Here is a 24,963-nt window from a genome sequence, read left to right on the forward strand (position 1 = left end):
TCTTTTAAATGTTCATTTAGCAAATTCTAAAATCAGACAGTACAATTTTAACATTTAAATTCCCAGTTTAAAGTCTTGTGGCTATTATAAGATGGTTTAATTTGAGTAAGTGACAGTGTAATCTGTCAAGGGGAATAACCATTTTGGCAAACAATCTTCACTCTTAGTATACTGTAGTCATAATGGTCACACATTGAATGGCATTTACAGTCCCATAAATCTCACATCTTTCTGGTTAGTTTATATAGTGGCATTGGTGTTCAACTGTAAACAAGCATTTATTAACTCACAATTTAATGGCTCTGTAAATTCTCATTTTTTATGAACATCCTTTGTTTTAATATTAATTTCAGGGTTGTATTATTTTTTTACTTCAGGGTTGTGATCAGATATTTTTATTTTACTGTTTCAGGGTTGTGATGAGATATTTTACTGTTTCAGGGTTGTGATCAGATATTTTACTGTTTCAGGGTTGTGATAAGATATTTTACTGTTTCAGGGTTGTAATCAGATATTTTACTGTTTCAGGGTTGTGATAAGATATTTTACTGTTTCAGGGTTGTGATCAGATATTTTACTGTTTCAGGGTTGTGATCAGATATTTTACTGTTTCAGGGTTGTGATCAGATATTTTACTGTTTCAGGGTTGTGATCAGATATTTTACTGTTTCAGGGTTGTGATAAGATATTTTACTGTTTCAGGGTTGTGATGAGATATTTTACTGTTACAGGGTTGTGATGAGATATTTTACTGTCACAGGGTTGTGATCAGATATTTTACTGTTTCAGGGTTGTAATCAGATATTTTACTGTTACAGGGTTGTGATCAGATATTTTACTGTTTCAGGGTTGTGATAAGATATTTTACTGTTTCAGGGTTGTGATGAGATATTTTACTGTTTCAGGGTTGTGATCAGATATTTTACTGTTACAGGGTTGTGATCAGATATTTTACTGTTTCAGGGTTGTGATCAGATATTTTACTGTTTCAGTGTTGTGATCAGATGTTTTACTATATCAGGGTTGTGATGAGATATTTTACTGTTACAGGGTTGTGATCAGATATTTTACTGTTTCAGGGTTGTGATCAGATATTTTACTGTTTCAGTGTTGTGATAAGATATTTTACTGTTACAGGGTTGTGATCAGATATTTTACTGTTTCAGGGTTGTAATCAGATATTTTACTGTTACAGGGTTGTGATCAGATATTTTACTGTTACAGGGTTGTGATCAGATATTTTACTGTTTCAGGGTTGTGATCAGATATTTTACTGTTTCAGGGTTGTGATCAGATATTTGACTGTTTCAGGGTTGTGATCAGATATTTTACTGTTTCAGGGTATTTTACTGTTACAGGGTTGTGATCAGATATTTTACTGTCACAGGGTTGTGATCAGATATTTTACTGTTTCAGGGTTGTAATCAGATATTTTACTGTTACAGGGTTGTGATCAGATATTTTACTGTTTCAGGGTTGTGATCAGATATTTTACTGTTACAGGGTTGTGATCAGATATTTTACTGTTACAGGGTTGTGATCAGATATTTGACTGTTTCATGGTTGTGATCAGATATTTTACTGTTTCAGGGTTGTGATCAGATATTTTACTGTTTCAGGGTTGTGATCAGATATTTTACTGTTACAGGGTTGTGATAAGATATTTTACTATATCAGGGTTGTGATCAGATATTTTACTGTTTCAGGGTTGTGATGAGATATTTTACTGTTTCAGGGTTGTGATCAGATATTTGACTGTTTCAGGGTTGTGATCAGATATTTTACTGTTACAGGGTTGTGATCAGATATTTTACTGTTTCAGGGTTGTGATCAGATATTTTACTGTTTCAGGGTTGTGATGAGATATTTTACTGTTTCAGGGTTGTGATGAGATATTTTACTGTTTCAGGGTTGTGATCAGATATTTTACTGTTTCAGGGTTGTGATGAGATATTTTACTGTTACAGGGTTGTGATCAGATATTTTACTGTTACAGGGTTGTGATCAGATATTTTACTGTTACAGGGTTGTGATCAGATATTTGACTGTTTCATGGTTGTGATCAGATATTTTACTGTTTCAGGGTTGTGATCAGATATTTTACTGTTTCAGGGTTGTGATGAGATATTTTACTGTTTCAGGGTTGTGATCAGATATTTTACTGTTACAGGGTTGTGATCAGATATTTTACTGTTACAGGGTTGTGATCAGATATTTTTATTTTACTGTTTCAGGGTTGTGATCAGATATTTTACTGTTACAGGGTTGTGATCAGATATTTTACTGTTTCAGGGTTGTGATCAGATATTTCACTGTTTCAGGGTTGTGATCAGATATTTTACTGTTTCAGGGTTGTGATCAGATATTTTACTGTTTCAGGGTTGTGATGAGATATTTTACTGTTACAGGGTTGTGATGAGATATTTTACTGTTTCAGGGTTGTGATGAGATATTTTACTGTTTCAGGGTTGTGATGAGATATTTTACTGTTTCAGTGTTGTGATCAGATATTTTACTGTTTCAGGGTTGTGATGAGATATTTTACTGTTTCAGGGTTGTGATGAGATATTTTACTGTTTCAGTGTTGTGATGAGATATTTTACTGTTTCAGGGTTGTGATGAGATATTTTACTGTTACAGGGTTGTGATAAGATATTTTACTGTTTCAGGGTTGTGATGAGATATTTTACTGTTACAGGGTTGTGATCAGATATTTTACTGTTTCAGGGTTGTGATGAGATATTTTACTGTTTCAGGGTTGTGATAAGATATTTTACTGTTTCATTTTACTGTTTCAGGGTTGTGATAAGATATTTTACTGTTTCAGGGTTGTGATGAGATATTTTACTGTTTCAGGGTTGTGATAAGATATTTTACTGTTTCAGTGTTGTGATCAGATATTTTACTGTTTCAGGGTTGTGATGAGATATTTTACTGTTTCAGGGTTGTGATGAGATATTTTACTGTTTCAGGGTTGTGATGAGATATTTTACTGTTTCAGGGTTGTGATCAGATATTTTACTGTTTCAGGGTTGTGATCAGATATTTTACTATATCAGGGTTGTGATGAGATATTCTACTGTTTCAGGGTTGTGATAAGATATTTTACTGTTTCAGGGTTGTGATCAGATATTTTACTGTTTCAGGGTTGTGATCAGATATTTTATTTTACTGTTTCAGGGTTGTGATAAAGGAAATGTCCAAATGCTCTATGGAAGTATCATACACTGTTTGTTTCAACAGGTAAATTTCTTAATTCAATACCTATTATCTGTTTATTTATTATCTTACATATTTTTTGTTATTTTAATTGAGTTTTTTTTTATGCTTTCTTAATCTATATTTGTTAAGTGATTTTTATATATTTGTTCAATGGTTTTCTTTTTTAATTTGTTAAGTGTTTTTGTTTATATTCGTTAATTTTTTTTATACATATACATTCAGTTCTTCTTTGACATTTATTTATTTATTTATTTTCTAATTTTTGGAGTATCATAATTTTAGATTTGTTCAGTGTTTTAAATGTTTTCTAAAAAAAAAATGGGTTTTTTCATATTAGTGTTTTTTAAAATTTCATGTCTAAATTAAGTTACTTCAACAGGAGTAGTATTAAATTCTAGTCTGCTAAAGGCAGCTTTGATAATGCTTGGTGTGTAAATGATTAGTAGATAGAAAAGACCTTTTGTGGAGTTAAGGCCCTTTTTCATTTTTTTTCTGTCACATTGTTCAGAGCAGTTTTTCTAAACACTTCTAGACTGGCCAAAGTGTTTGTTTGTTTGCAATGAAGGAGTGTCACTTTCCAAAAGTATGCACTCTGTACCAACAGAGTTATGTCCCCTGCTGATGTTTCTGATATTTAGGTTTTCAAGTTCTGATATTTCCTTCAGTTAAAGTCATCACATAATACTTGCAATCATTGATCCCATTTTTATTCTGCCATGTTAATGTGTGTTTTAATTTGATTGTCCTCATATAACTTCTATGACAGTTTACCCAGTAAGAACAAAACATTGAAATAGTTACTGAATATATTCAATGATTTTTTTTTTACATTCTAGGTCTTGAAAAAGCAGATAAATGATGAAGCTAGGATTTTAGAAGAAGCTGAATTTGTCACAAAGCAAAGCAAGTTTGTCCATGATATGTAAGTGTTCCCTAAAATAACAATCAAATTTTTATAATATTTAGCTTGAGGTATTCATAATGATATCTGGCTTGAGGAATTCATAATAATATTTGGCATGAGGTATTCATAATGATATCTGGCTTGAGGTATTCATAATGATATCTGGCTTGAGGTATTCATAATGATATCTGGCTTGAGGTATTCATAATGATATCTGGCTTGAGGTATTTGCTGTTAGCTTTAATAAAATACATTAAATTCCTCATTAGATGAACAGAGTTGATATAAATTTTCAGTTATTAAGATATAAATTTTATCCCTGAATTTAGCGCTTTGATAACATTGCTGACTTCGTAAATACATAACAAATTTGCATATGACAAATTTTCTGTTGATATAAAGTGGAATTTGAGTCCTATCACTGAAAATACTTGTACCTATAGCAAATTTCCAGAACTGCTGTTACTAATCTCTCTTTGAAAGTGAAAGCTGGGCCAAAAAAGGTACATTACAATTTGTAATTTAATAATGATGATGAATGCATTAATAACTGCTTTTCCCTAGGGAAAATTCTGTGGAATGGTGTTCTAAAAATAGAGAGTGAAGCGTGGATGATTATGTCAATATCAATGATAATGTTGTAACCTCTAACGATAACAATGATATCATCACATGTATAGTAATCAGTGAACCAGATGGTGACAAAGACAATGACGATAACAATGAGATCATCACATTATAGTAAAGAATGAACCAAATGGTGACGAAGACAACGACGATGACATGTCACTTTGATCACATGTATAGTAAAGAATGAACCAGATAGTGACAAAGACAACGACGATGACATGTTATTTTGATCACATTATAGTAAAGAATGAACCAGATGGTGACGAAGACAACGACGATGACATGTCACTTTGATCACATGTATAGTAAAGAATGAACCAGATAGTGACAAAGACAACGACGATGACCTGTCACTTTGATCACATGTATAGTGAAGAATGAACCAGATGGTGACAAAGACAACGACGATGACATGTTATTTTGATAAGAACTGAGGATGTTTTAGAATGCATTTTGTAACCCTGGTAAAATACTAGCCATAATATACGACTAGGCTAGAGAGACCTTCTCTTTAGCTCGATTGGTTGAACGTCAGACTAGTAAGCCAGGGGTCCCGGGTTCGCTTCCTAGCAGAGGCATTGAAATAAATAATGACCTTTGTTACAATTGTAACCTGGACTATTCAACATGCTGAATAGTTGAACACTGATAGTTTTGAGAAAAAAAATTGAATCAAATGTTTTGATACTTGCCTGTATATTTGTGTTCCTTTATTCATTGAGAACGATTTTAATAGCTGCTTAATCCTTATAACAAATTACATCTATCACAAACCATTTTCTCTGGTCCAATATAATTCATTATAAACAGGTTTTAGTAAAAGCCTTGATAGGGAGGTCTTACAATAATATACATACCCCTTGCATGCTTCTATTTGGGCCAGGAGGGTAATTAATAGAAAAAAATTGAAATAAGTTTTAAACCAAGTTATTATTAATATTAAAATAATACAGCTCAAGCACTTTCCAGACTGGATGTGAAATTTTCTGTCAGGTCTATCTAGTGTCTAAAAACAGTAGTCTCCTCTGGATGTCATATCAAAAGAAAATATTTAATTGATGTCATTTTCAAAAAAGCATCATATAAAATTGTCTTTCTGACATATAACAGATACCTGTGAACCTCATTAGTCACATATAGAATTTGGAAAAGAAACAAGTTTTTGTCCAAATTTTAGGTTTATTAATGAAGAAAGGAATCTATTATCCATGTATGTTTATATTATACTCAAAACTATACTGACTTTCTACAGTAGTTTGGCTGCCTGGTGTGAGATTCTGTTACAGAGTGTTATCCTTAAAATAAATCAATCTTAGACACATACAGATAATAATTATTATCACCATCATGTTTTTAATATGAAATGCATCACAAACAAGGTTATTAATGGTCACAAATGTTTAACAGGTATGGAATCGGTGTAACAGAAGGTGAGGTGATGGAGGAGATAAAGAAGTACATACCACAGCTTCAGCAGTGGATACGGCAGTACACCAACAGTGGTCAGGCAGTGTTTGGAGCACAGATGTAAGTAAGACTTAACAGTGGACACAGGAGTACACCAACAGTGGTCAGGCAGTGTTTGGAGCACAGATGTAAGTAAGACTTAAGCTGTGGACACAGGAGTACACCAGCAGTGGCCAGGCAGTGCTTGGAGCACAGATGTAAGTAAGACTTAACAGTGGACACATTAGTACACCAACAGTGGTCAGGCAGTGTTTGGAGCACAGATGTAAGTAAGACTTAACAGTGGACACAGGAGTACACCAACAGTGGTCAGGCAGTGTTTGGAGCACAGATGTAAGTAAGACTTAACAGTGAATACAGCAGTACACCAACAGTGGTCAGGCAGTGTTTGGAGCACAGATGTAAGTAAGACTTAACAGTGAATACAGCAGTACACCAACAGTGGTCAGGCAGTGTTTGGAGCACAGATGTAAGTAAGACTTAACAGTGAATACAGCAGTACACCAACAGTGGTCAGGCAGTGTTTGGAGCACAGATGTAAGTAAGACTTAACAGTGAATACAGCAGTACACCAACAGTGGTCAGGCAGTGTTTGGAGCACAGATGTAAGTAAGACTGAAGCTGTGGATACAACAGTACACCAACAGTGGTCAGGCAGTGTTTGGAGCACAGATGTAAGTAAGACTTAACAGTGAATAAAGCGGTACACCACCAGTGGTCAGGCAGTGTTTGGAGCACAGATGTAAGTAAGACTTAACAGTGGACACAGGAGTACACCAACAGTGGTCAGGCAGTGTTTGGAGCACAGATGTAAGTAAGACTGAAGCTGTGGATACAACAGTACACCAACAGTGGTCAGGCAGTGTTTGGAGCACAGATGTAAGTAAGACTGAAGCTGTGGATACAGCAGTACACCAACAGTGGTCAGGCAGTGTTTGGAGTACAGATGTAAGTAAGACTTAACAGTGAATACAGCAGTACACCAACAGTGGCCAGGCAGTGTTTGGAGCACAGATGTAAGTAAGACTTAACAGTGAATACAGCAGTACACCAACAGTGGTCAGGCAGTGTTTGGAGCACAGATGTAAGTAAGACTGAAGCTGTGGATACAACAGTACACCAACAGTGGTCAGGCAGTGTTTGGAGCACAGATGTAAGTAAGACTGAAGCTGTGGATACAACAGTACACCAACAGTGGTCAGGCAGTGTTTGGAGCACAGATGTAAGTAAGACTGAAGCTGTGGATACAACAGTACACCAACAGTGGTCAGGCAGTGTTTGGAGCACAGATGTAAGTAAGACTTAACAGTGAATAAAGCGGTACACCACCAGTGGTCAGGCAGTGTTTGGAGCACAGATGTAAGTAAGACTGAAGCTGTGGACACAGGAGTACACCAGCAGTGGCCAGGCAGTGCTTGGAGCACAGATGTAAGTAAGACTTAACAGTGGACACAGGAGTACACCAACAGTGGCCAGGCAGTGTTTGGAGCACAGATGTAAGTAAGACTGAACAGTGGATACAGGAGTACACCAACAGTGGCCAGGCAGTGTTTGGAGCACAGATGTAAGTAAGACTTAACAGTGGATACAGGAGTACAACAACAGTGGTCAGGCAGTGTTTGGAGCACAGATGTAAGTAAGACTTAAGCTGTGGACACAGGAGTACACCAGCAGTGGCCAGGCAGTGCTTGGAGCACAGATGTAAGTAAGACTTAACAGTGGACACAGGAGTACACCAACAGTGGCCAGGCAGTGTTTGGAGCACAGATGTAAGTAAGACTTAATAGTGGATACAGCAGTACACCAACAGTGGTCAGGCAGTGTTTGGAGCACAGATGTAAGTAAGACTTAATAGTGGATACAGCAGTACACCAACAGTGGTCAGGCAGTGTTTGGAGCACAGATGTAAGTAAGACTGAACAGTGGAAACAGGAGTACACCAACAGTGGTCAGGCAGTGTTTGGAGTACAGATGTAAGTAAGACTTAATAGTGGATACAGCAGTACACCAACAGTGGCCAGGCAGTGTTTGGAGCACAGATGTAAGTAAGACTGAACAGTGGATACAGGAGTACACCAGCAGTGGCCAGGCAGTGTTTGGAGCACAGATGTAAGTAAGACTTATCAGTGGAAACAGGAGTACACCAACAGTGGTCAGGCAGTGTTTGGAGTATAGATGTAAGTAAGACTTAACAGTGGATACAGGAGTACAACAACAGTGGTCAGGCAGTGTTTGGAGCACAGATGTACTGTGGATTCATTTATTTTCGTTGGGTTCAATTTTCGTTGTTTCTACAAATTAGACAGTTTCGTGGACTCATAAATTCGTGGATTTTTTATTCTGTGGGAAAAAAATAAAAACGTTAGAATTTTCTCTTTTTGCTTCCAGTCGAAATTTTTTCTGTTTGTATTAAGGCTAAGACAAGAATAAAAGAACGTTTTTTTCAATGATGGCGTCCTGTGTTTTTATAACGCTGTATAACAGTCTCGCATTAATATCAAACCACAAATCAGTATATATCCTGGCGTGTAATCAATCGGTAATTATCAGAAACAATTGTTTTCAGTGGATAAACATTGTGTGCTGATCAGTCGGTGTACCGCAGTCATATGAAAACACCACGCGTATCGATTGGACCATGTGTGTAAACAGGTGTGTAAACAAGATCTGCATTATTAATAATTATTGTGAACCTGTAGTCGGATAAAAAATAGGGATCCAATCTTCAATCGACAGGATGGTCCGATCAAGCCTAGTGTCCACAGTGTCGCTAACGACTGCGATCCCATCATACTTAGCATCACAATGGGTACTTACCCTTTGTTATGTTTAATAATATATAATTATATATCGTTGACACCAATTTAGCGTATCCATGTCGAGCCTCAGACTACCCGACTCCCGACTAATTACGGGGCTTCTGTCATTACCGGTGGACGTTTCCGGTGTCGGCAAAGATTACTTGGTCAAATTTCAAAATTACTTTAGTAAGTAGTTCATATTTCGTTGTGTTTTTAAATTCGTGGATTTGCTCATCCACGAAAACAACGAAAATTGGACCCCCACGAAATAAAATGAATCCACAGTAAGTAAGACTGAAGCTGTGGACACAGGAGTACACCAGCAGTGGCCAGGCAGTGCTTGGAGCACAGATGTAAGTAAGACTTAACAGTGGATACAGGAGTACAACAACAGTGGTCAGGCAGTGTTTGGAGAACAGATGTAAGTAAGACTGAAGCTGTGGATACAACAGTACACCAACAGTGGTCAGGCAGTGTTTGGAGCACAGATGTAAGTAAGACTTAACAGTGGATACAGGAGTACAACAACAGTGGTCAGGCAGTGTTTGGAGCACAGATGTAAGTAAGACTTAAAAGTGGATACAGGAGTACACCAGCATTGGTCAGGCAGTGTTTGGAGCACAGATGTAAGTACAGTTGTTGTGTTCGGGAATACAAATGTCTAATGTCACATATGATTGGATAAACTCATCCGGACGTAAACTCAATTCTCAGATAGTGTAATTAATGTGATTGGCCTTCCCTATTTCCAGGAAGAAGCAGAGCGATGACATTCTCATCACAAAGGTCAAGGACATTGAGGAGAACATCTGGTCTCCAAGGTAACTAATTGATTATCTCAAGGTAACTGGAGTGTGGTCTCTTTACATGTTCTCTATGGAAACTAATGCATGCTTTTATTTCCAAGGTAACAAGTATTTGGTCTCCATGGTAAGCAGTAAATGGTAGCTAAGGAAACTAAAGTGTATGTTTGTAGTCCGAACTGTAAGGTCAGTCTGACAAAACGGGTCTGAAGTTGACATTGATGTGATACTTGTTTGAAGTTGTCGTCAATGCCTTACTCACCAGAAGTTGTAGCTGATGTCATACACAGCTGTTGTTGTTGATTACAGATTGGGTTTGAAAGGAAAGATAGATCTTACAGTGGAAGTGAAGGTGAGTGATGTTACTACAGGGACTCAACTGCTATAAATAAATGGTCAAAGGTCACACTTGACCACTTTTGAAATAAAAAGCTTGAAATATTTGCCAGTAATCTGACAAACTCCTCAAAGTATCTAATTCATAGTTACACCATGTCCTTTTATCCAGCAACACTTTCATTTCCTGAAACTTTCTGAGAATTGATAATGCTAAAATTTTGAAAATTTCACATATTGAGTGAAACATCACATAGTGATGTGCAGATGTGCAATTGAGATTTAAAAAAATCCCAAGGTGAAGGTCTAGGTCACTGTTACTATGAATAGAACCTGGAATAGACTGTATATGATACATCATATTAGGTTGTTATAAAAGATGGTTGCTTTTGCCTGGTGTTTATAGTGGAGATATTCCGTCCTGTTCAGGCGCAGAGTGGGACCCTTGCTGACATATCAGTATTCCAGTTAAATGTAACAATCACCTGACTTTCATTTTAGGTTAATATTTTTCACAAACACACAATTAAAAATTGTCATTCTTCCATAGTCTGTTGTCTGCTTGTGCATCCTCAAATTTCACTTGTAAGTTTCCCATTGGTCCTAGTTGTGCCTTTTGATTTAGAGACTGATCAACAAAACAAAATGGCTGACAGATGGCCATCTTGGATTTGACACCAAAATTTTTTATGGCTATTTCTTAAGAGGTATTGACCGGATGTACATCTTCCGGTGGTCCCAAATATGTCAATTTGAATTTTAGACTGATTAAAAAAAACATCACTGATAGGCAACCATCTTGAATTTTCACATTGTTATCCATACTTCTTGGGAAATGGTGCATGGATCTTTGGTGTGTATGTTTCCCTTTATCACAAGTTGTGCCCTTCTGATTTCTGGACTGGTCAGAAAGACACAATGGTTGCCATGTGATCATATTGAATTTGATAGCTTTAAGATGTTTTTGACTATTACTGAAGAGGAATTTTCAAATTTCATTTAAAGAACAACAATGGACCAAATGATGTTGGGTGGAAAGATCCATTTGGGATTTCTAATGGCAACAATTATCTCTTCACAGAAAAAATCCAAACCAGGTCTTGGTGAAAAATTAACAATACCTCTTGAATTGAAAACTGGTCGTCCATCATTCTCACTCGAGCACAAAGGGCAGGTAACTCTGTACAGCATGATGAGTTCTGATCGACGTGTTGACCCCAAACAGGGACTTCTTTTATACCTTAAGGAGCCGAGTATGAAGCTCATTCCTGCCGACCATCTTAGTCAGAGAGGTGAGTTATTATTGTCATGTTACCTGACCATCAAATTCTTCCTTCAATTGATTTATTTTACCCTGTTTATTTTGACTTTGTTTTACTAAAAGTTTGTTTAACTTTAGATTTTTTTTTATTTGTTCTAACGTTAGGTTTGATTCAGCTGAGGAATGAGATGGCCTTTTACCTGGATCAGCAGGTGAAGCAATCAACAGAAGATGGAAACACAGTGTACAGTTTTGGTCGCCTTCCTGACCCGATAAACAACTCCAGAGCCTGCCCCAAGTGTCCCCATCTTCTCCACTGTGCAGCATTTCAGAAGTGAGTTTTGCCTGTAATTTCTAGATAGAGAGCAGAATATCTGTAATAGGGGAGATGATTTGCTCAGTTGCATTCCCAAGGTGAAGTGAGTCAGGACTATATACTGGAAATAGAAAAACAAATCCCTTTTCTGTTTTGATAAGGTGGTAGTGACCATTTAGCCTGAAGCAATCTTTGTCAACGGGACTCATGTCTGTATAAGCAGACCCTCGGATCCAGTTTGGTGGCACAGAGACTGAGCCCAAAGGGGATATAGGTGTGTTTTCCCAATTATAGTACATTCCAAAATAAATATGAATATATTACTGACTGTAGTTTGTGCAATCTGTACAGCATATCATATACAGTAGACCCTCAATAATCCATACACCTTTGTTCTTAGCAAAATTGTGCGAAGTTTTCCAGACTGCAGAGTTAAGTCAATTGGCCATTCTAGCGGGAGTTTTCTCCCTTGATTACATAAAGATGAAGTTGTCAGTATAATGCTGTTTTCAATATGTATTTATAGTATTTACAATTAATATAGGAATTTATAAATGTCTTTCATTGTCTTAGTAAGTTTTATTTTCATAGATAAGTATAAATGAATTAAATTTTCAACGAGAAAGTTCTTGTTATTCATTGTAGTCCAATAAAGTGGATGATTCAGTGAATGTCTGCTTGATATCAACAGTGATGTTTACCTAAAAATACCTTATAACCCATGTATTCTTGATATGACATGCACTGCTAATTGTGTATTTATGTGTTTTATACAATTCCAATAATTTGCCAATAAAAATGAAGATTTGCTGTCACATGATGAGTAATTATAACATACAGCTCGCTATTTGTGTTAGTAGACTCATTGATTTAACAGCAATTAAATATTGTAATCTGAAAACAGAAACATATGCATACTTCTCTCAATTCACTTTCATGTGCATCACTTGACTGATTAAACTGAAATTTGTGCCATATTTATACAGATGTATTGATGGACAATGGCCCCAACGTTACAGATAAAATTTAAATTTGAATATTGAATTTTTTTTTTTTCTTCTCATGAACCATTAATATTTAATATGATAACTTGGTTGTGACCACTTGTCTACCATACAAGATGGTGTTTCTCTTTGTATAGAACTTGTCATGTATAAATATTGGTTAATACAGAAGTACTTCATTCAATTTCACCATTCCCATACTCTGATAAAAGTTCGACAGGAGAACACCCCGGTGCAGTGATCTGGCAGCGGTCACTATGACTACACACGATCTAGTGGTATGCTGTACAACTCTTGCACAGGTGACTGAACACAACAAATTTTCTTCATGTGTCACACACAACTGTACTCTAGTAGTTTTGTGTACAGCTGTCACACACTGCTGTACTGTGGTAGTTTTGTGTACAGCTGTCACACACTGCTGTACTGTAGTAGTTTTGTGTACAGCTGTCACACACTGCTGTACTGTAGTAGTTTGTGTATAGCTGCCACACACTGCTGTACTGTAGAAGTCATTGTACAGCAGTCACACACCGCTGTACTGTAGTAGTTTTGTGTACAGCTGTCACACACAGCTGTACTGTAGTAGTTTTGTGTACAGCTGTTACACACAGCTGTACTGTAGTAGTTTTGTGTACAGCTCTCACTCACTGCTGTACTGTAGTAGTTTTGTGTACAGCTGTCACACATTGCTGTACTGTAGTAGTTTTGTGTACAGCTGTCACTCACTGCTGTACTGTAATAGTTTTGTGTACAGGTGTCACACACAGCTGTACTGTAGTAGTTTTGTGTACAGCTCTCACACACAGCTGTACTGTAGTAGTTTTGTGTACAGCTGTCACACACTGCTGTACTGTAGTAGTTTTGTGTACAGCTGTCACACACTGCTCTACTGTAGTAGTTTTGTGTACAGCTGTCACTCACTGCTGTACTGTAGTAGTTTTGTGTACAGCTGTCACACACAGCTGTACTGTAGTAGATTTGTGTACAGCTGTCACACACTGCTGTACTGTAGTAGTTTTGTGTACAGTTGCCACACACTGCTGTACTGTAGTAGTTTTGTGTACAGCTGCCACACACAGCTGTACTGTAGTAGCTTTGTGTACAGCTGCCACACACTGCTGTACTGTAGAAGTCATTGTACAGCTGTCACACACTGCTGTACTGTAGTAGTTTTGTGTACAGCTGTCACACACTGCTGTACTGTAGAAGTCATTGTACAGCTGTCACACACTGCTGTACTGTAGTAGTTTTGTTTACAGCTGTCACACACTGCTGTACTGTAGTAGTTTTGTGTACAGCTGTCACACACTGCTGTACTGTAGTAGTTTGTGTACAGCTGCCACACACTGCTGTGCTGTAGAAGTCATTGTACAGCTGTCACACACTGCTGTACTGTAGTAGTTTTGTGTACAGCTGTCACACACTGCTGTACTGTAGAAGTCATTGTACAGCTGTCACACACTGCTGTACTGTAGTAGTTTTGTTTACAGCTGTCACACACTGCTGTACTGTAGTAGTTTTGTGTACAGCTGTCACACACTGCTGTACTGTAGTAGTTTGTGTACAGCTGCCACACACTGCTGTGCTGTAGAAGTCATTGTACAGCTCTCACACACTGCTGTACTGTAGTAGTTTTGTGTACAGCTGTCACACACTGCTGTACTGTAGTAGTTTTGTTTACAGCTGTCACACACTGCTGTACTGTAGTAGTTTTGTGTACAGCTGTCACACACTGCTGTACTGTGGTAGTATTGTGTACAGCTGCCACACACTGCTGTACTGTAGAAGTCATTGTACAGCTGTCACACACTGCTGTACTGTAGTAGTTTTGTGTACAGCTGTCACTCACTGCTGTACTGTAGTAGTTTGTGTATAGCTGCCACACACTGCTGTACTGTAGAAGTCATTGTACAGCAGTCACACACTGCTGTACTGTAGTAGTTTGTGTAAGCTGCCACACACTGCTGTGCTGTAGAAGTCATTGTACAGCTGCCACACACTGCTGTACTGTAGTAGTTTGTGTATAGCTGCCACACACTGCTGTACTGTAGTAGTTTTGTGTACAGCTGTCACACACAGCTGTACTGTAGTAGTTTTGTGTACAGCTGTCACACACTGCTGTACTGTAGTAGTTTTGTGTACAGCTCTCACACACTGCTGTACTGTAGTAGTTTTGTGTACAGCTGTCACATACTGCTGTGCTGTAGAAGTCATTGTACAGCTCTCACACACTGCTGTACTGTAGTAGTTTTGTGTACAGCTGTCACACACAGCTGTACTGTAGTAGTTTTGTGTACAGCTGTCACACACTGCTGTACTGTAGTAGTTTTGTGTACAGCTCTCACACACTGCTGTACTGTAGTAGTTTTGTGTACAGCTGTCACATACTGCTGTGCTGTAGAAGTCATTGTACAGCTCTCACACACTGCTGTACTGTAGTAGTTTTGTGTACAGCTGTCACACACTGCTGTACTGTAGTAGTTTTGTGTACAGCTCTCACACACTGCTGTGCTGTAGAAGTCATTGTACAGCTCTCACACACTGCTGTACTGTAGTAGTTTTGTGTACAGCTGTCACATACTGCTGTGCTGTAGTAGTTTTGTTTACAGCTGTCACACACTGCTGTACTGTAGAAGTTTTGTTTATAGTGTCAGCTGTCACACCCTGTTAATGTATTTCAGTAATTTTACACATCTTTGCCCAAACACTGCCCATAGAAAATCCTTGTTGTCTACACCCACAGCAGATATTGAGTTGATGTCAGTGTATATGATTTGGAGGAATATGCCACCTCCACTGACAAGTAGAACCCTACAGTTGTTCTTGTCCCCTATAATGAGGTTTCCCACATTGTCATATACAGTACCCCAGGGGTTAAATGGTTCACCACCTGTTAGTGGTGTTTGTTTATATGTACTGGGGATGTTACCTCTATATACAAACACTCCCTGGAAGTCAGTATCCATGACAACAACATGTTTGTTTCCATCTCCATCGTCACTTTCCTTGCCGTTATCAATCACTGCAACATTATGAGTGACCGGACACTCAGAAATCTCCTGTGGTGAATACACAAATGTAGTGAGCACCATTTGACCTTGTGTGGTAAATTTGCAGATGCGTTTGTCCAAACCCAAAATGATATGATTACTGGCTGTAACACATAAAGACCTAGGTGTCTCTTTGGGTTTAAATCTTCGTGTAAGTCGGCCTGATATAAGCTCCATGATGTTGTTTTCCCCATCACAGACCCACAGTTTGTGTGTCGTAGGTGATAGACTGATGTCATTAATACCAACCTTGTGCTTGACCGCTTGTATTACTTCACCTGTCCTGTCCAGGAGAGTCAATGTGTCCCTGTAACAGCTGGTCCACACCTGACCATCAGTGGTGGGACATATAGAGTAAATACGACATGGAAACTTCCACTCCTCTACCACTTTGGTCTCTGACAGTAGTTTATTTTCTGTCAATCCTTTCTTCCCTTTTATTTCTGTTTGTTGTTGTTTAGAGGATTGTCCCTGGTCCTCTGATGTTTGACCTTGACCTAAGGAGACAACTTTCCCTAAGGCTACTTCTAGGTGACCTTGAGGATTTTTGTTTGGAGTGAAGCTGGCAGTATCCAGGACAGGTTTTACAGGAAGACTGGTAGGAGAATGGATTTCACAAGATTTGTCATAAATTTGTATGGGAGAACCGCGCTGAAGCACGGCCTTACATTCCCGTATTTGTTGTTTGAGTTGTTTATCGTACATCTCCAGGTCGTGTCTGTATTTCTGTATTAGCTTGGTATTGTCCTCTTCCATCTTTTGATAGAGGGAAAGTGTCTGTGTTGACAGCATGTCAAGGTCATGTTTTAACTTCTCCGTTTGTATTTTTAATTGACGTGATAATTTATCAAATGTTTTAGTGTTGTCTTGGAGGAGTGTATCAGAAGATTTTATGTATTTCTCAACTTGTATAAGATCATTTTGTTCTGTTCTGTCTATAAAGTTTTTAATATTGCGCTCTTTTTGAGGAATGATTTCACTGAGCTCACAAACTGCATGTTTCTTGTGAACAGAAGAAAGACATCTTGGACAAACTAGTTCTTTACAATTTTCACAGTAAAACTCCAGTTGTCTCCCTTTGTGATACATGCAGGTTTTCTGATCTTTCATATGGACAGGAATTTGAACTGCCATTTTAATGAAATGTTTAATAATCTGATGATTGCAAAAATGCAAGAGAATAGCTTCCTGATGATTGCTGATGTCACAGGGTTACAGTGATGATAAATCCAAGTTTTCCATCTCAAGAATCAAAATTTTAATTTCCACTAGTCGGTATGTGTCAAGCCTTTGAATTCACAGTCACAATTCACTTCACTCTTTCCATGCTTGTAAATTTTACTCTTTCTAAAAAAAATATCCAGGTTCAGGTTTGATTACAATTTGAAGTCTGTCATTTAAATGTTTAGACAAAATTCTTCTGTAAGTAATGTCAACAACAAAACATATGTTAGTACTTACACCCAAAGGAATGATCGTGTGCTCTCTCTTTCTGTTCCTTTCTAGTTTGTGATATCATTATCAACAGATCAGTACACAGATAGATTGTCTGATGTTTAGTAGGTCAGTCTGTGTCAGGTTTACAAAGCATGTCAGGTATTTTCTTGTAGCTATGTGTAAAACACCTCTCTATGTTCCTGTGAAGATTTGAAAATGTTGGTGAATTCTTCTCTCATACTCATTAAACTTTATATAGTTATATAAATGATTATGTTACACCTTCAATTTATCTGACAGGTATTTTCCAGTAGTGTATGTATAAAACATCTCTTGACATATTTAATATTATCTTAAAGTAAAGTTCAGTTGTCTTCATTATGTCTGCTATAAGTGACATGTATATGTGATACAAAAAAATTTAATTCAAATAATTTTTGATCACAAGTTGTGATTTGAACTTACTTGGATTAATTTTTATATTTTCTTTCATCGCCCAGCAGACATTTTTGTATTCCCCCACTTTGTGCCCCACTTATCACACTGTGAGCTGACATTGCCTTTACTTTTTTTGTTAAATACACAACAGATATTGATAAAAAGTGTCTGTCGCAAAAATGAATCAATATTTTGTTGGAATTACACAATATCCCAGTGTAATGGTTTTTAGAAAGATTAATTGAGTATAAGCAGACAGATATTTAATAACAGAAAAGATCTATTTTTCACCTGGACCCAGTGTTAATGTGGAAATGCTGGTCTCGTAAATTTAGAAATTAGAAAGACTCAAGAATAGGAAAGATATACTTGTTTACCTTATGTTTGTATTAAGATGTTTGACTTGGAAATATAGAAAGGTTAGTTGAGTATATAGACAGACAACCACTGGATAGATATTTTTGATTTCTGTGTTTACCAAGAGATACTTGTCTGTCAGATTTAGTAAGTTTGTTTGTAAGGTTTATTGCCTCAAGAACAGCCAGGGACATTTTGAGGCAGGGTCTCCTTTATTAGCCGGTGACTCCCTCATTGAACAACATATGGGAGTCCCATCACATGCCATCCGCAGCAATCAGGGTAAATTTAGTGTCATGCCTAAGGACACAACCATGTCATCACAGACAGATATGTTTCACAGCTTCCTGAGAAACACAAGCATGGGATCATCAAATCATGGGCCTTCATCTGGAACTGTATATAGACCAACAGTCAAACCGACTGAGCTATTGCAGCCCCTGTATAGACAGATAACTTTACTCTGTGGAGACAGATAGTCAAGATTTTTGTTAGCGGCATCGTATTGAGGGTTACCCTCTCTACAGATCTAGGAGACAGATAGTCAAGATTTTTGTAAGTGGCATCTTATTGTGGGTTACTCTCTCTACAGATCAAGAGTGGTTTATCTAATGCCTTCTGTTATAATGGGGGAATCAAAAAGCTCAGAAAGAAGATCTGCTGTAGTTCACTGTATCATTGTTGTAGGTCACTAAATGTGGGGTTCAACTGACTTTCTTTCTGTTCTTTATTTTCTTCCCTTGATGTCCGTCTTGACACCTGTCTTTATATAACCCTGGCTGTTGTGAGAATGTTAATCTTTTTTTCTCTCTCTTGATGTCTGTCTTGACACCTGTCTTTATATAACCCTGGCTGTTGTGAGGATGTTAATCTTTATTTCCCTCCCTTGGTGTCCGCCATGACACCTGTCTTTTTATAACCCTGGCTGTTGTGAGGATGTTAATCTCCATATATTTAGCTGTCATGGCTAAAGTTACAGCTATCCTAGTGTTATAACTCTATCAATGAAGTACTGAAGTTGTACCAAACTTACATGTCTGTCCATCTGTTTATAAGTCTGTCCATCTGTTTATATGTCTGTCCATCTGTTATCGCTTTCCTTTAAACAACCTCTCCTAAATAAACAGGCGTCCCAGAGTCTTGATAATGATCCAGTGGCATACTAGGATGAAGGGCTGTCAAGTTTGTAAGGTGACAGGAAGGTGTCCAACTGCATGTATCACTCTGGCATTACTATGACACCCAAACTTGGAAAGTCATTAAATGACCCTGGCTGTTTATAGGACCCAAAGCAACAGTAAACCAAACCAAATAAAATGAATGACCTTGTCCCACTTACTAGATCAGAAAAGTCAATCATCTGAAACCTTTTTCTTAACAAACAAAAGGCTCAGAGTCAAGATTTTGGGCCTCAAGCATTTTGGAATGAAAGACAAAAAAAAATCTGTTTAGATAAATGACCTTGACCTACTTTCAAGGTCAGAGGATGTAACTGTGTAAGCATTTAAATATCTTTTAGATAACAACAGGTAAAAGCATGCCAATATATTTATAATTGGAACTCAAATTCAATCAAACTGGGGCAAAATTTGAACAAAAGAAAGATTTATGAGGAGACTTCTGAAAAAGTACAAGGATAATAAGACCAGGTGTTCTAGAAGAGTAAGCATCTTCTGCTTCATCGACTACACCTGTCATTTATATCTGGGCTTATCCAAGTAAATAATGTCACATTTTCAAATGAGAATAAGGTTTACAAAAACAGAACCAACTGACAAACTAACGAACATCAAATAAGCCAAGCTTCCTGTTGCACAAAGAATTTAATATTATAGATCACTATGACGACTGTAAAATTGCTCCTTAATTTTCATCAAGACCTATTTCTTTTATTGCTAAATGAAAGATAAGTTTTTTTTCTTGTAGGGTAGAGAAACATGACATATCATCCAATCATGCAATGTCAACGCTTGTCCCGGAATCACTGGCCCATCTGTCTCCATCTCACCTCGATTACTTCACACGCTGGTGTCTCATGCTGGACCTAGAATCTCAAGCAAACATACAGTCCGGTCTGAGGAAAATCTGGTGTAGGACTGGACCACAAAGGTGAGGTTACATACAGTGGGGTCTGAGGAAGATCTGTTGTAGGACTGGAATGTGAGGTTATATACAGCGGGGTCTGAGGAAGATCTGGTGTAGGACTGGACCACAAAGGTGAGGTTATATACAGCGGGGTCTGAGGAAGATCTGGTGTAGGACTGGACCACAAAGGTGAGGTTATATACAGTGGGGTCTGAGGAAGATCTGGTGTAGGACTGGACCACAAAGGTGAGGTTATATACAGCGGGGTCTGAGGAAGATCTGGTGTAGGACTGGACCACAAAGGTGAGGTTATATACAGCGGGGTCTGAGGAAGATCTGGTGTAGGACTGGACCACAAAGGTGAGGTTATATACAGCGGGGTCTGAGGAAGATCTGGTGTAGGACTGGACCACAAAGGTGAGGTTATATACAGCGGGGTCTGAGGAAGATCTGGTGTAGGACTGGACCACAAAGGTGAGGTTATATACAGCGGGGTCTGAGGAAGATCTGGTGTAGGACTGGACCACAAAGGTGAGGTTATATACAGCGGGGTCTGAGGAAGATCTGGTGTAGGACTGGACCACAAAGGTGAGGTTATATACAGCGGGGTCTGAGGAAGATCTGGTGTAGGACTGGACCACAAAGGTGAGGTTATATACAGCGGGGTCTGAGGAAGATCTGGTGTAGGACTGGACCACAAAGGTGAGGTTATATACAGCGGGGTCTGAGGAAGATCTGGTGTAGGACTGGACCACAAAGGTGAGGTTATATACAGCGGGGTCTGAGGAAGATCTGGTGTAGGACTGGACCACAAAGGTGAGGTTATATACAGCGGGGTCTGAGGAAGATCTGGTGTAGGACTGGACCACAAAGGTGAGGTTATATACAGCGGGGTCTGAGGAAGATCTGGTGTAGGACTGGACCACAAAGGTGAGGTTATATACAGTGGGGTCTGAGGAAAATCTGGTTTAGAGATGTAGGTCTGGACCACAAAGGTGAGGTTATATACAGTGGGGTCTGAGGAAAATCTGGTTTAGAGATGTAGGTCTGGACCACAAAGGTGAGGTTATATACAGTGGGGTCTGAGGAAAATCTGGTTTAGAGATGTAGGTCTGGACCACAAAGGTGAGGTTATATACAGGTAGTGTAGTTAGAAGATTTTTAGTCGATCTGACCTGAAGGGTCAAGTGAGATTACCTTGAGCCATATTCAAGGTCACAGGGGTCAAGTTTGTTGAAACCTTTAAACATTTTCTTCTGATTACAACCAAAAGGCCTAGAACCATGATATTTAGGAGGTAGATTTTTGGGATGAAGACTGAGAAACTTTGTGAAAAGAAGTAACCTTGAAGAATATTCATGATTACAGTGATCAAATTGTTCAAAATATGTGAAATGTTTCTTCTGGAAAACCAAAAGTCTGAGAAACAGGATAAGGTGTTTCTGAGTAAATTCTCCACAAATTATGAGAAAAATAAAAAAGAAAAAAAAAGGAAAAGAAATGACATCACCTATAATCCATGTCATAATTGTCAATTTTTTAAGCTGAGTTTTAGAAGCTAAAGTTTATTGTGGTACTTGGATGTGACCACTTTGAATGCCAATGTTGTATGTGCTTATGTATCTGTAATTAACATTGATTGTATTTTTGATGAACATTGAATACCAGGGCCTCTTGTTTTTGATATACTTTTTTTCTATCATGTATCTGTGTAAAGGATAAATTCCTATCTTTATGCTGTATCTAACTTTCATTACTCTGAGTTTTGTCATTATCCTAGATCCATGTTTTTTTTGGCTCTTATTTATTGCTGTGAAGAAAAAAAGTAAACAAAATGTTTTTTAAAACTGATCAGATAGAGTTGTGATCAGTGTTATCTCCCCTTGACATATAAATATACAGTAATACAGGAATATTGATGGAAAATTAATGACCACTTGATCTGTTGGTAGAGAAACTGTTGGGGAATGTATCTGCCAATTGACTTTACGGAAAGATGAAGATGCAGCCTCTACCTCTGCTCTGACTGATCAAACATCCAATGACACTGAAATGTGCCGAATTACATTCACAAGAAATTGGTCGAAAAACAGGTACAATCAACTTTGGAAATTCCACATTGTATCATTTTGGATTAAGAGATCCAGCCAATGAATTAGGTACAAAATGAAGTGATTCATTATTTTTGTGTTGAAACAAATATTTTAATAGGAAGTCTCTTCCTATGTTATAGGTTAGTCATTTTCTGATTTGTTCTGTGTAGATGTTGAATATAAAATGACTCACATGATATCGTGAAATACAAAAACTCACAATCTAGCTTAATCATTAATGATATGTGGTGTACATGGTCTAGATTTAGGCTAGTGGGAATATTTAAAAAAAAAACCTCTGATTATCTTCAACTCACAATAGATCTACTTACCAGATATATTCCAGGTGTTCATGTAGTATTTTTCATTAAAATGTGATTCTTGCTAATTTGCCTTTTATATTTAGGCAATAATGTAAATTTGCATGTTTTAGAGGACTTTCCAGGGACCTGAGAACGGTGGGATTAATGACTGGCGACTATGTCATTGTCAGCTCAGAAGAACCAAGTATGATTGCTGTCTGTATGGGGACATTAGAGAAAATTACAGAGAACACGTTGACGCTAGTTACAGAAAGGTACCATGAACTCATTGGTTTGATCCTGGATTTCAATGAAGTCTTTATCCTTTGTTGAAGGTTGATTTTAAATTAGATATATCAGCCCAATTTTTTGACAACCACAGTTTGATCCACTGTTTTGTAACAGATGCAGTCACAAAACCTCAAAAAAAATGTCAATTTAAAAACTCTTAATATGATAAATTTTTAGTAAATTTTTATTGAATTGTTCACTTTGTAATTTGTATTCCAGTGAGAGTTTATCAAGATTGGAGGCAATGTGTGGAACAACGTTCCGCTTGGATAAGTATGATGGGTACAGCACATCGGCCATTTTGTATACTAGTTTATCTCGTCTAATGGCTGACAGTCCACGGAGGTAAGAATTAATAATAAGATACAATTTCCGCGTCCAACATAATGTAACATTGAGTATCTGTATATCTGTGTTCATCAACAAAACATCGACACTACTACTTCTTGGATTTGACATAGATGTATACTCTTACATATAATTATTGAACTATTTCTGAATTTCTTTACAGTGCCAGATTGCGCTCTTTGGTAATAGACAGATGTAAGTCAGAATTCTTACCAAAGCTGTCAAAGGCGGACATTGAGAGTGGTATGTTTATCTCTCATTAACATTACTACATTACAATATATCAATATATCTGATTAATTCATTCTTATTTCAGTTCCAAAAGTGTCATGGCTAATGGATGATGTCCATTTGAAAAAGTCGTCTTGAAAATTGGTTGTCAGTGTTAATTTTCATTTCTCTACCAGAACTTATATATTTGCAAATAAGGGCTATACAATGGATATAATGATATTCTGGAGTGTTACATGATAATATCAGAGTGTTACATGACCATATCAGAGTGTTACATGACCCTATCATAGTGTTACATGATAATATCAGAGTGTTACATGACCCTATCAGAGTGTTACATGACTCTATCAGAGTGTTACATGATAATATCAGAGTGTTAAATGACTCTATCAGAGTGTTACATGACCCTATCAGAGTGTTATATGACCCTATCAGAGTGTTACATGACCCTATCAGAGTGTTACATGACTCTATCAGAGTGTTACATGACTACCAGAGTGTTATATGACCCTATCAGAGTGTTACATGACCCTATCAGAGTGTTACATGACCCTATCAGAGTGTTACATGACTCTATCAGAGTGTTACATGACTACCAGAGTGTTACATGACCCTATCAGAGTGTTACATGACCCTATCAGAGTGTTACATGACCCTATCAGAGTGTTACATGACTCTATCAGAGTGTTACATGACCCTATCAGAGTGTTATATGACTATCAGAGTGTTACATGACTCTATCAGAGTGTTACATGACCCTATCAGAGTGTTACATGACCCTATCAGAGTGTTACATGACTCTATCAGAGTGTTACATGACCCTATCAGAGTGTTACATGACTCTATCAGAGTGTTACATGACCCTATCAGAGTGTTACATGACTCTATCAGAGTGTTACATGACCCTATCAGAGTGTTACATGACCCTATCAGAGTGTTACATGACTCTACCAGAGTGTTACATGACCCTATCAGAGTGTTACATGACTCTACCAGAGTGTTACATGACCCTATCAGAGTGTTACATGACTCTACCAGAGTGTTACATGACCCTATCAGAGTGTTACATGACTCTATCAGAGTGTTACATGACTCTATCAGAGTGTTACATGACCCTATCAGAGTGTTACATGACTCTATCAGAGTGTTACATGACTACCAGAGTGTTACATGACCCTATCAGAGTGTTACATGACCCTATCAGAGTGTTACATGACCCTATCAGAGTGTTACATGACTCTACCAGAGTGTTATATGACCCTATCAGAGTGTTACATGACTGTATCAGAGTGTTACATGACTCTACCAGAGTGTTATATGACCCTATCAGATATGACCCTATCAGAGTGTTACGTGACCCTATCAGAGTGTTACATGACATGACTCCTAGTGTTACAGAGTGTTACATGACTCTATCAGAGTGTTACATGACCCTATCAGAGTGTTACATGACTCTATCAGAGTGTTACATGACTCTATCAGAGTGTTACATGACTCTACCAGAGTGTTACATGACCCTATCAGAGTGTTACATGACTCTATCAGAGTGTTACATGACTGTATCAGAGTGTTACATGACCC

General features: G+C 37.7%; 1 protein-coding gene across 1 annotated transcript in view; it reads left to right on the forward strand.

Annotated features, from left to right (window-relative positions):
- LOC132545776 (DNA replication ATP-dependent helicase/nuclease DNA2-like) overlaps positions 1-24,963 on the forward strand; it is a 78,947-nt gene that overhangs the window by 25,221 nt on the left and 28,763 nt on the right. Inside the window, exons 9-20 of the mRNA XM_060209468.1 lie at positions 3,181-3,243; positions 4,059-4,144; positions 6,164-6,283; positions 9,777-9,845; positions 10,137-10,183; positions 11,261-11,455; positions 11,590-11,758; positions 19,956-20,138; positions 22,067-22,207; positions 22,641-22,784; positions 23,020-23,145; positions 23,312-23,391. Coding sequence (XP_060065451.1) covers positions 3,181-3,243; positions 4,059-4,144; positions 6,164-6,283; positions 9,777-9,845; positions 10,137-10,183; positions 11,261-11,455; positions 11,590-11,758; positions 19,956-20,138; positions 22,067-22,207; positions 22,641-22,784; positions 23,020-23,145; positions 23,312-23,391 — 1,423 coding nt within the window. The remainder of the gene's footprint in view (positions 1-3,180; positions 3,244-4,058; positions 4,145-6,163; positions 6,284-9,776; positions 9,846-10,136; positions 10,184-11,260; positions 11,456-11,589; positions 11,759-19,955; positions 20,139-22,066; positions 22,208-22,640; positions 22,785-23,019; positions 23,146-23,311; positions 23,392-24,963) is intronic.

This window comes from Ylistrum balloti, unplaced genomic scaffold, assembly GCF_031769215.1.
Source record: "Ylistrum balloti isolate Yb309-2 unplaced genomic scaffold, AGI_CSIRO_Ybal_v1 Utg369600, whole genome shotgun sequence".
Lineage (NCBI taxonomy): Eukaryota > Metazoa > Mollusca > Bivalvia > Pectinida > Pectinidae > Ylistrum > Ylistrum balloti.